Source organism: Rhinolophus sinicus, chromosome 17, assembly GCF_057876585.1.
Source record: "Rhinolophus sinicus isolate RSI-liver-muscle chromosome 17, RSI-T2T, whole genome shotgun sequence".
NCBI lineage: Eukaryota > Metazoa > Chordata > Mammalia > Chiroptera > Rhinolophidae > Rhinolophus > Rhinolophus sinicus.
Window position 1 is genome coordinate 160771773 of NC_142517.1, and position 13064 is coordinate 160784836.

The window sequence follows — 13064 nt, forward strand, 5'->3', positions numbered from 1 at the left end:
TCCATAATCTTTCTGCCACTCCCCTTTGACAGCATGTATTTTGTTCTCCCCCTACCCCTCCTTTTTTTTGAAGAACAATTGAGTGCTGCAACTAACAACCTCGTATACATTCTCATGAGTATTTTTATTTCTCTGGGATAAATATCCCAAAAGTAGGATTGCTTGTTCAAATGGTACCTTGTTTTTATTTTAAACCATTGCCAGACTGCTTTCCAAAGAGTCTTTGTTTCCACAAATACTGAATCAGAGTACCTGTTTTCTCCACATTTGGCCTCAGTAGATGTTATCATTTTTTAATACTATGTGTATTATAACTGTAATATTATGCTACACATCCCACACTTTTGAAAATGTAGCCCTACTGCATATTCCAACAAAATGGAAGGGTCTCCGGCTAAGAGCTCTGCGTACTATCCTTCTCGGCCCAGTTACTGGGAAAAGTAAATGAATACATAATATACAAACAAATATTTATTGAATAAAAGGACATCTCTTTCCAAAAAAAAATTAATTATGTTATCATAAAAACCCTAAGGAAGAATCACTCTTTGCTTTACAGTAGCAGTATCTTCATCCATTTACTTTCTAATCCTAAATAAACAAGACAGAAAAAAAGCATTTTCATAATTTTATATGGGATATGATCTTCACTGTTACATTGGTGTTAACGAGAAAAAGGATAGGCTCAAAATGATATTGAGTTCTACACTGCAGTACATTTCTGGTCTAGCATATACCGGGGGTGCCAAAAAAATGTATACACATGACTTTTACTCATCTTTTGTTACCGGTATATATTGAGTAGCACAGTTTTAATAGTTTTTCCTTTCTTAAAATCTGTATACATTTTTTGGCACCCTCTGTATAATGGTACAGTCTCAAATTGTGTTGCTTTTACCATAGAAAGCTTTGATAAATGAACAACAGGTCTATTAAATAGAAATAAAAGAGATCTTGAAAAATCTTTCACTTCAAACAGTTTCTGATAAACTTAGACCACATTAAGACTTCATTTTGAAATTTGTCAGGCTTATCGCAAACAGCCTGTGACATTCCTGTTGTCCTCACCTCACCTTCTTCTTCATTGCTTCTATTGTCCCCTTTTGCTACTGTAAACATCTAAGTAGCAAAATTGGGTCAAAGATAGCATGTGAGTGAGAGAGGTAAGAGAAGAAAGAACCATCAAGAAATGACAGTTGAAAAGGGAGTCCCAGAGTAAAATCTTAGCTCGACAACTGGTTGTAGAATTATAGCACAGACTAACACATGAGAATTTATTTGTTGTGTTCGTTTTATCAATTTGGAGGACAGAAGAAAAATGGATTCCTTGTGACTATCATTTGTTTTTTTAACTGATAGAAAATATAACTCATCATAATTTGAGAAGCAATGCACACAAAAAGATGTAAACCTATTTGCCTATACTCAAAAGAATGCTGTACTCTTACAAAGCCCTCCTCATGGACTTGCACACATAATTCCACTAAACATGGATATAACAGCACTTTCAAATTGGGTATTTTGCTGTTCACAAAACATATGACTTTTAAGCCATACTATTTATGAATTTAGACAGTTAATGCCACAAATATAAATTCTAGCAAAAAAGAGCTTTCAAATGTATTCTAAAATTCAAAATTAAATCTTCTTTGTACTCTTTAAATAGCTCAAATGATCCTGAACTCAAGTGATCCCAAATCCTACCAAAATCAAATTATACTAATAACAGAATGATCTATATTTTATTTTTTGACTATATCCTTTTCGTGAAACTCTAAACTCCTGTGAGACCATTCTCCCTAGTTTTCCTCTCTTCCTCTTTCTCACCTCAATTGTGGATATCACTTAGAATCAGTCCCTTCTTCCCTGTATTATTTTATATTTAATTCTCCTAACCACAAGGATTTATCTACCACCTATATGAACTTGCGCCTGTCCAAATCTGACTTTAACTTATTGGTACACATTTATTCAGCAACCAAACTTAAACTCCTTCCCCCCACAAAAATTTCCCCAAATAGATACCTTATCAATTATTATCTATCCTGAAAATGCCAGATGCACCACTCCTTCCTTTTCTTTCATATTTAATACCAAATTCAATAGATTTCATCCCTTACAAAGTCCCTGGTGTTGTCCCTTCCTTTCCATTTTCCCAGCCATCAGCCACTCCAGGTCATTATCACCCACATGTATTACTTCAATAGCCTCTTAGCCGACCGCCCTACCTACTTCCAGCCTCTCCACATTTTATCCAAGGTACACAAATTGCTGCCAGAATTCACCACTTTAATTTGACCATTCAGAAACCCACAGAGCCTCCCTGCTGTTTCAAATCCAAACTTCTTAGCCACATGTTCTATCTAGATAGTTACAGCGTATAGGCACTTTCTTTTCTTAAACACCTAACCAGATTTATTTTTTCTATAACTTCTTAACAAACATAGCTGCCATTAGCTTCTCACAGACACCTAGCTTTCAAAAATCATCCCATTTTAAGATCCCACAAATGGTATAATGTAAAGGTTAAGTAAGAGTATGGGTTTTGTAGCTTGATTTGAATCCAGCCTCTATCACTTACTACGAACTAAGTCACATTAACCAAGTCATTTAACTTAATCTATATAACTGGGACACTAACCCTACCTCTTCCTGAGGTTGTTATGAAAATTAGCATAATACCCTTAAAGAAACAGGCCAATGCTCAGCACACTGTAGAATGATCAGTAAATGTCAGCCATTGTCGTTATAATTATATGGCCACTCTGACAGTGGCAAGCCATATTTGATTTTTCTACCAGAGGCTATGCATTTGCTTTCACTATTTTTGACTCCCTCAACCCCAAACTGTTAGAGATGTAATGGGTCTCAGAGAGGATTCAAGTCTCGGCTCAATCCTCCTATTTGATTGTTCAACTTAGTGTCTCCTACTAAACTAAAACAAGTGCACATGTGGCCCACAGAAAATAGTCCTTAGTAAATGTTTGTTGGGTCAACGTGTTAAGTGCTCAAGAAATAGGTAGTTAGTATGTATTTTTCTCTGCTATTTTCTCTGAAATAGTAACAAATCACATGCATCTAAAATAAAACTGTCTCTAAACACTGTTTCTATAGCTTCAAGTAACTATAGTTTGAAGTATTGAAGACAGGAATAAACAATTCTAACATGTTACTTGGTAACTGTCCTCAAAGTGATTCAACTAACTGTGTTGTATCTTTCTAGCTGCTTTATGCCTTCTTGAAGGTATGTATCTATGTGTGCTCTCACTCTTGTATCTACCAATAATTCTTGGGTCAATGCTTTATAATTAGTGCTAAATGTGCAGTTATGAATTACACAAATTTGCAATATAAAAGTAAGAGCATCATCAAAATAACGTATGAATAGACAGTAAGATTTAAAAGTTGTCAAAAAGCTAGGCATAGTCCCAGCTCTCTCCTTGTACTTCCATCTCCCCTCCCTCCAAAACAAATCTATACAGAACCATAGATTTTTTCCCCCCATAGTATTTTTAAAGCTGGAAGGACCTCAATTCCCATTGCATTAAATCCTACTGAATACTGCATGAGAAGATAAAGCCTGGGGTGGCCAGATAATTAACCATTGGTACAACAACCAGATAGAGACAGGACTGGGAATGGAACCCAGTGTTCCTAACACCCAGGTTAATGCTCTTTTCACTACATCACGCGTCATTTCAACTCATTTCTCCCATGCCTACTTAATCTAGAAAATAAACTATATCACATGAATTCCTCACAAAATAACTGAGTATAATAATCATGTGGTTTGGTTCATACTAACATATTTTTTGGCTATTTTCAAGAACAGGTGTGAGGAATAAAGGTTGCAAGCCATAAATAGAGTATTTTTATTACTATCACATTTGTTCTGGAAATTATGCTTCCCTTTATCAGATATTATAAAATTTAAGATTCCCATTTTCACTAATTATTTTTCATGAACTACGTATACATATGGTCATCTATACAGCCTCCTCCCCAACAATAGGGTAAGCAATCCACATGTCTCAGATAAAAATGTCATCTATTCCAGGCTCATCATCATGTTAGAATCTGTTCCTAATATAGAATCACAGACTTTTGGAGTTGGAAGGAACCTTGGAGATCACCTCTCATTTTACAGAGAAAACTAATACCCAACAAGGACCTGCCCAAGGTCAAAATTTCTATACAAGAACCCAGGTCCAGAATAGAAAGTTCTCAACAGAAAATTTCAGAGAAAATCACAATAATTAGTGGAACATCTTAGCTTGTCACTCTTTATATCTATTTCTTAAGTACAACTTCCTGCATGAGGCACATTTGAAATTTAAGAAAAGAAAGCAAAACAAAAAACCTAAGCCAACTTTTTTTTTTTTTTAAAGTTTACAGCCAAGTCACTGATCCTAAAAACTTATCACAAGTTTAGGTGGATTCCGGCAAGAATCTCAGACAGTAACATTTTGTAACAACACCCCAAAAGCGTATGGATATAATATTAAAAAGTAAAGGGAAAAAAGACACAAATTAAGAATAGCTGTATTTTTATCTCTGTAACAAATTACATTGAAAATTGCTTATAAGTAGGAAAACTTTATAAACATGCAACTTTCAAGGAAGAAAGAATTTTAATCACCATGCCTATAATTACACAAGAAAATGTCAATATATTTTGAAATTTTATTTTGATCACAGTTCTTAAGGGAAATTCTGGAAATTATTTTTAGTGTTCTTCCTTTGCATGTCTTAAGTCAAGTTTTTTAAAAAAACACAATAATTTGAGTAAAATATTTTATCAGACTTTAATAAAAGAAATCTTTTATTCAAACTTTAACAAAATAAGAATTATAAACTATATTAACTGGCCATGCTTTTAAGACTACATGAAAATAGAATATTCTTGAAAGTTAAGGCCTGAAAACGTACTAGACTTAACTTTTTCCACCTAATGAAAAAGCGCACTATATAAACCAATTTACCTGTAGGAATATGTTTCTTAACTCATGAGGATCACCTCGCTTGGTTGTCTGCACCTGTAAGCAAAAAAAAAAAAAAGGGGGGGGGGGGGCCCAGTTAATGCTTCACTAGAGATCACATAATCTCTTCAGATTAGAGTTCACAGATGCTAACAATCAATGCTCTTATCTTTTATAAGGGCATTTAGTTTAAAACAAATCAAAAGCACTAATACTGATAACAACTGTCAATTTGGAGATTTGTGGCTACAGGGTGGAAAGACACGTGTGACAGCCTAAGATACAGCAAATCCACCAGATAAGACTTTCTTTGGACTGGAAAGGAAGGCAGTGAGGATCAACCTCTTACTTACTCCACATCCACTAGCAACACAGAAACCACCCACCTTCAAATCAAGAATCCAGCAAAAGTAGATTAACAGGAAAATTGAAACACCCAAATTAATCGCATGGCCTAGCAACCTTTCTTCCCGATGGAAAGCAATCCAGAATATAATTATCTCCGCGGCCCTCTCCTTCTCCACCCAACCTAAAATATGAAAGCTGCTACGTTCCCAAATACTTTCGACATCTTGCCACCTGCAGCGCAAATGCCAACCAATGCCCCGGGCCCCACTGAGGCCCCAAATTACTCAATTACTCACCCCCTCCCCCACCGCAATACACAGATGCCTTTAGGTATCCCCGGCTTTATATGCCACTTCCTCCCACTCCTTTTCCGATGTCTTCCAACTCTGGGCTCACAATCCCATGCACTTAGGGCAGGACACTACTCTTCCTTCACTGACTCGTGGTCCTCACAGCCCCTCCAACTCACAATCCCTCCCCCTTCCCCTCCCCCAGCCGGGCATCCTCTCCCTTCGGTCCAAGCCCCGCAGAGCTCTCCCACCCGCGAGCTGCAGCCCCAGGACACGCTAGCTAAGAACCAGGAACAGAAGGAAATGGGAAGAAGTGAGGGGCTGCAGGCAGGGCCCCCAGGATGTCTCTTATGCAATAAAGGCAGCAGCAGAGAGTTGGAGTCACCTTGACCGCCATGCTGTGCTCGGAAGCCGGGGACGAGCGAGTGAGCGAGCAGGGCCGAGCTGTCAGGGCGCGCGCGCGCCGCCTCCCCAGCCGCGCCCGCCCGCCCGTTCGCCGGCGCCGCGCGCGTCCCTATGCAAATAAGCCCGGAGTGGGCGGGGCTGGGAGAGGGCCCGGCTCCCCGGCTAGGAAAGGGAGCTGGCTTGGGGGTCCGCCCACCTGTCACACGGGGGAGGGGGACGCGCCCCCCCACGGGGAAGACTGGAGTGCTAGCCGTGGGATTCCGACGCGCCGCGTGGTTGCTGACAGCTGAGTCGCCGCCAGGAAAGCCCCAGGTTTCTTAAGGCCTCTTAGTGGGTGTGGCTTTGGGTACCGACTTCTGCCAAAGTCGTTTTACCCTGAGACTTAAAGGAACACTTGGGGCCTAGATTGAGCAAGATTTAGAAGGATCAAAGAACATAATCCACTAATAATGACAATAAGTGAATTAATGGCAAATACTGACAAGAAAAAAGATTGGGAACTACTCCCCTCTGGGGAAAATCTAAGTAAACATAACTTGAGAAATATGCCCCTAAATTGGCATGGGATGAATATACTTAATGTATTTGTGCTTCATGTACTGTTATAAAGCTTTATTAGACTCACTCCACATTCCTAATCACCCAAGTCCTTTGTGCAACGAGGTGGGGCACAAATGCAACTTGTGCATTTGTGGGGTAAAAAATCTGTCTTGGACTGGGTTAGCACTGAATTCTGGCCAAATTTACCCATACATAAACATTTCCAGCCCTACCTAAGAAATAGTAGCTATCCCTTGAATCAAAATAATGTCTCTAAACTGAGTCTTACCATTATGACTATATCGAGCCTCATACTAATTCACTCAACAAACATTTACTCGGCATCTATCATATGCCAGACACAGCACTGCTTGTAAAGACAAATAGCATATAGTTCCTACCCTCTAGGAGTTTACAGATGGTCAGTGCTTCCCCACAACCCCAACCCTAAGGTGTTTTTATTTGTGTCTTTAAGTCAAGCATGCTCCCTGTTCAAAAAAAAAGTCTAGCAACTCCAAGATTTATCTTAATCTTACTTAGCTCTGTAATTCCTCTCCACCCTCCTTTGCATTTCCAAAATTGAATCTCACAGAAGGCTTCCCTTTTCTCCAGTCTCACTAATCATGATATTTGTGTTAAGTATCCAAGTTAATAGAAATGAGGAAAGAGGAGTGGCAAATGGAAATTGTTGGTAAGGAATACCACATTACTAGTACTTCGAAAACGAGCTTTTCTGCTGTAGTTGATTTAACCGTCCACCATCATTAGGTCTTTCGTCAGTCTGTTCAAAGTTGTTTTAACAATGTAATCGGACATAAGGATTCACAAATTCATGTTTTGTTCTACTAGCACCTTATGACCCTGATACTCTGCTGCTCTCACTTATTTTATGAAGTTTCTCTAAGCAGGAGTCTCAAGGTGTTTATTTTATATTACTTTACAAGGAAAGGATGTCCGTTTAGTAGCCCAGAGTCCTTCATTTTGAATAAAAGTACTTAAGGGAAAGGAAGGCATTTATTTATAATGAAGAGATTACTTTCTTTTTGAACATGTCATTATTGACCAAATCCATATTGTTGGAGTGAAAATTTAGGGTCAGTCTGGCTATTCCTAGAGAAGATGACAACATTACATTTAAACAGAGCCCACCACAGGAATTCATAGGTATAGGCACCAGGCCACAATGAAAATTTTTTTGAATGAAAAATAGCTGGTCTTTGAGCAAGTTCAAGGGCTTCAGTGGTACCAATCTAGTTGCAATGGAGATAATATAATAATTTTAAACTAAACAAAGCTACTATATGGAAAAGATAGAAGAGCTCAGTTATCCTAAATAAAAGTGAATTTTGCTAGATTTTTCATCTATCCAAATATAATAAACAATAAAATGGACAAAGGTGTTAAAAGTATATACTATAGGATATTAAGTAGTGAAAGGAATACAAAAGCATATGAGTTAGACCTCCTGCCCTGAAAAACTTTGCAATCTATCATTCTGTTATAATGATGGCTTGATAGTATTATCACAAGTTAAAACAAATTAAAACTTACTTTTGCCTCAGTTGTAGATGATCAGAGTTGAGGAAAAACTTATCAGTTAATGGGATATCAAAAGACAAACCTGTCAAATAAGATTCACAGTATACTTGGGAAAAGGTGGGAGAAACAATTCAAAACTTTTCATGATTTTTTAAAATTACATGCCAGCAGACTAATTTATAACTCTTTAAGTTTCAAATGCTATTTGCAAACAAGAAATAATTTTTAAATGGTGGGACAACAACTGTAAGTTGAAAACTTGATAATTAAGGCAGTCTAAAAAGAATGACATTTCGGAAAGCAAAATTTGAAGTCAAAGGCTAAGAGACTAGGCAAATCCATCGTCATTAGTAGTCACGTTTTAGAGTTGGTTTCATTAAAGATTCAATATATGGCTTGACTGTGCTGGGAAATTAAATTTGCTTGTGAAGTTGTTGCCCATGAAAATAATATATTACCCCCAGATGCAAAATCGAAGTAGGCGCTTGCTAGGCAAACCCACAGAAATATGTCTCCAATTCCCAGGCAGCTTACATTATATTAATTTGAAACCAGCTAGGCACTTTGTGGGTGAAAGTTAGAATTATACTAATGCCTCATGCTCTAATAAACTAAAACATAATTATTAAAACAAGAGGCAATTACCAATGAGCCTCTTCTGCCACAACTCCTGGACCTCCTTCCATCTTTAATAACATACCATTTCTGTTTATCTTCTAGACTCCTCTGATTATTTTACTGACATGAATACATTTTTATTCCTGTTTCCATATGCCACACAGCTACTATGGATGTCATCTTACAAGAAGTAAATCAAGGTGGTATACCAACACTTAATGGAGCATTAGGATATCACTGACTAATTAAACCAGGAGAGGAGCTCTCTCTGGATTAAAGGTACACAGGTCATCACTATGATGAAGAATAAGCCAGATTTTATCCTTCCCATCAAGAGGAAGATCACTTAAAATATTTGAAATAAACAGCATGATCTGACACCACACAAACACATATACACACACACACACACACACATACAAAGGATATTTGAACATCTAGAACTTTTAAGTGTATATTGATTTTGGCCTATACCTTAAAATCGTTCTTTAAATTTTACTGAAATATTGAAAAACTTACAAATTTTGTAAGTTGTGCTTTTAACTCCTTCCTTGCTGAGAATATATATGGGGAAATGGCAGGGGGTAGGCTGGGGAGAATTATGAACGGTTAAGTGTCCAAATTTGAGCAAATTATGTATAGTTGGTACACTGACCTGGAAATCAATAAATCAGAAATTATTATTTCAACCCAAGCTACTTATAGTTAGACACTAGATAAATGACACATTTTAAGGGTTCTCCATATTGTACAAGTATTATACTCCCTGAATATGAACATTTGCTGTAATTGAAATAAATTCTCATTTTGGTGGAGAGGGAAGAGTAGGGTATCAAAAATCAGATGAAATAGTTGTACTCCTGCCATTATGTCATCCTAAACTGTTCTTCCTCACAGTCTGACTCTGTCTTATAAATTGTGTAATGAGGATGACAGTGATCCTATTTTTGGACCACAGTCTTCTTTATTCCCCGTGGAGGCAATAACAGCTAGTTTTCTTTTCAATGGATTTTGGGAGGAATTCATGGAATGAGCTGTTCTAGATGTTTAAGGCTGTGAGTGCCCTGTCACTACACTAGTCATATACAAGCTGGTATTTAGTGGGAAACTTGATGATCAGAGGGAGAATTGAACAATATGAGCTTTACTGCTTCTTTTAATTCTCTAATGTCATGATTTGGGATGAGCCAAGTTTTAGTTCATAAACATTTATTGAGTACCTTGTGTTTGTACTAAACTCACTGTTGCAGTTATAGGAAATATAAGAAAAATAAGTAGCATGAGTCCCAAAGTATGGAAAATATGTTACTGTGGCAACTGCTATGATTCATTTTTTTTAAATGAATAAAGCTGAAAGAATGATGCAAAAACCTTTTGCATGTGCCAAAGGCTGAGGCAGCTTAGATAATCATGGGGTAAAAACTCTGGTTTGTCACCGGTTCCCATTCCTATCAAATGTATATAACTGGGAAAACAAACATCCTGCGGAGTCCTTCAGCTGTACTACCCTACCCCTGAAGATTTACTTGGATCTGTTTTTTGCCTCCCTTCTACTTAGAGGTCAATAAGGAAGGATGCTTTGAATCTGATCCAAAGGAAAGAAAAATTGTCTTTACTTTGTGCTTTCAGATAAGCAAAGGCCCCACAATATCCAAAGCATACTTGAAAAAGAACAAACTTGGAGGACTTATGCTACCTGGCTTCAAGATTTACTATTAAGCTAAAGAAATCAACACAGTAAGTTCTCGAATAATGTAATTTTGTTCAACATCGTTTGTTATAATGTTAATGAGAAAAACAAATCAATTCCCAGGCAGGGCCACACAGACAGTGTGGAGTTTGCATGTCCTCCCCCTGTCTGTGTGGGTTTTCTCTGGAGACTGGTTTCCTCCCACTTTCCAAAGGTGTGCATAGCAGGTGAATTGGTGTGACTACATTGTCCCGGTCTCAGTGAGTGTGGGTGTGGGGAAATGCAACGTCTTGTCCAGGGTGGGTCCCTCCCTTGTGCCCTGAGCTGCTGGGACAGGCTCTGGCCACCTGTGACCTGAACTGGGATAAACGGGTTGGAAAATAATGATCTTAATTTGTTTTTATTCAACTTTCTTTAATGTATGTATAGCTTACATTGATTTCAATGTTTAACATTGGAAGTGTTTTGGGACTTTAGTTAGAAATTTGATGTTTTTGTGACCAGAAATATGCCACAGGAACTTAACACTTGTTTACATCAATTAGCCTGCGGTAAAATTGGTTTCATTATACCTCATTTCACTTGAAGTTGCAGTTTCTAAGAACCTATCAATGACATTAAGTAAAGACTTACTATACAGTGTGATACTGGCTGACGTAAGGATTGATAAATAGATCAATGGAACAGAACAGAGACCCCACAAGTAGATACAAAATTATAAATTCATTTGATTTCTAACAAAGATGCCAAAGAAATTCAATGGGCCAGGAAGCCTTTTCAACAAATGACACTGGAATAAGTAGATATCCATATGGGAAAATACATAAACTTCAACCTCTACCTCAAAACATATACTAAAATTAATTTGATATAAATCACAGAGCTAAATGCAAAAGTTAAAATCATAAAGCTTTTAGTAGAACATATAAAAGAATATCTTCTTGTTTCAGAGGTAAAGGTTTTTCAGTCAGGACATAAAAAGCAATAACCATAATTAAGAAATTGATGTTAGATTTCATTAAAATTAAAATTTTCTACTCATCAAAAGCCAATGTTAAGAAATGAATAGGCAAGCTGCAATCTGGAAGAAAAATTAGCAAAACATATATATGACAAAGAACTGATATCCAGAATATAAAGAACTCCTAACTCAATGATCAGTAAACATCCTAGTTTAAAAATGGGCAAAAGACTTGAACAAACATTTCATAAAAGAAGATATAAGCACATAAAGAACTGCACATCATCAGTCATCAGAGAAATGTAAATTTAATCACAGTAAAAAGATAGCACTACACACGCACTAGAAAGTCTAAAATTAAAAAGACTGACACCCGAGGCTGGCAACGATGTGAAGCAACCAGAGCTCCCATGTGCTGTAGTGGGAATGTAAAATGGTATCATTGCTTGGGGAAAAGATCTAGCGGGTTCTTACGAAACTAAACATACACCCACACTATGACCCAGAAATTCTACCTTTCTGTATTTCCCCAAGAGAAATAAAAATATATGTGGATAAAGTGACTTGTACAAGAATGTCCATGGCCACTTTATTCATAAAACCCAAAACTGGAATTAGCCCATTTGTCCGTCAATAGGAAAATAGATAAACAACACTGGACTAGTCAACAAATGGAATACTATTCAGCAATAAAAAGAGCAAGCTGCTGATATGTACAACATTGACGAGTCTTTAAAATATGCTATGTGAAAGAAGCCCTACATGGAATTATATGGCACAAAAGAGCATATATTGTATGATTACATTTATGTACAGTCCTAGAAAAAAATAAAACTAATCTATGGTAGAAAAAAACAGAACCATGGATGCTGGGAGAGAGGAAATGGCTGGGGAAAAGCATGAGGGAACTATCTAGAGTGACAGTAACAGTCTATGTCTTACTAGGGGTTTAGGTTACAGGTGCATGCATTTCTCAAAGCTTAGGGAATGTACACTTAAGATACATACATTTCATTGTGTGTGTGTTTTTCCTCAAAAGAAAAAAATATGTGAATATATATTGAACTCTAGCTAATAATATGAAGTATTTCAGAGGAAGAGTACTGGTATCTTAAATTTACTCTGAAATGCATAAAAGAAATAAAGATTGATGGATGGATGGATAGATAGATAGATAGATATAGATAGATAGATAGATAGATAGATAGATAGATAGATAGATAGATAGATAATGTGATACCTAACTGGGGATATTTGGGAATTCACTGTAAAAGTTTTCAACTTTTCTATTCATTTGAAATTTTTCATCATAAAACATTGGGGAAAATTGTGCTGGGTCTTTGGGTTACTAAAGATTGTTACATAATTCTGTTCTTTGACTAAAAATTGTAATGAGACTTGTTTCTTAAACACTGATAGGCATGTGTGCATTGTGGGAGAGTAGGGAAAAGAAACAAGCTGCTTGACAAATAATATATCTCTATTATGTGCAGAGGAATCTATGAAAACTATATTACATTGAGGGAAAAAGTGTTTTTCTTAACATGGATTCAGACAGTAATTATATGTCCTTGAGAGTGATGTGTGTTTGGTCTAATAGTTACCCACAGGAAAACAAAAGGAAGGATGTGGAAATATATTTGCATAACAGAAACTTTGGAAGGTACCAGAGTTGGAATCTGTAACTCTCCTGC

At 36.9% G+C, this 13064-nt stretch overlaps 1 protein-coding gene across 2 annotated transcripts in view; it reads right to left on the bottom strand.

Moving 5' to 3' along the window:
- Positions 1-13064, bottom strand: part of SLC25A12 (solute carrier family 25 member 12) — a 161587-nt gene that overhangs the window by 75923 nt on the left and 72600 nt on the right. Inside the window, exons 1-2 of one of the 2 annotated variants that reach the window (XM_019727430.3) lie at positions 6003-6106; positions 4983-5036 (exon numbers count right to left, since the gene is read on the bottom strand). In XM_019727430.3, coding sequence (XP_019582989.1) covers positions 4983-5036; positions 6003-6014 — 66 coding nt within the window. In that variant the 5' untranslated portion in view covers positions 6015-6106. Of the gene's footprint in view, positions 1-4982; positions 5037-6002; positions 6107-13064 lie in introns of those variants that run through there. The other variant, XM_019727429.3, reaches the window with a different exon arrangement.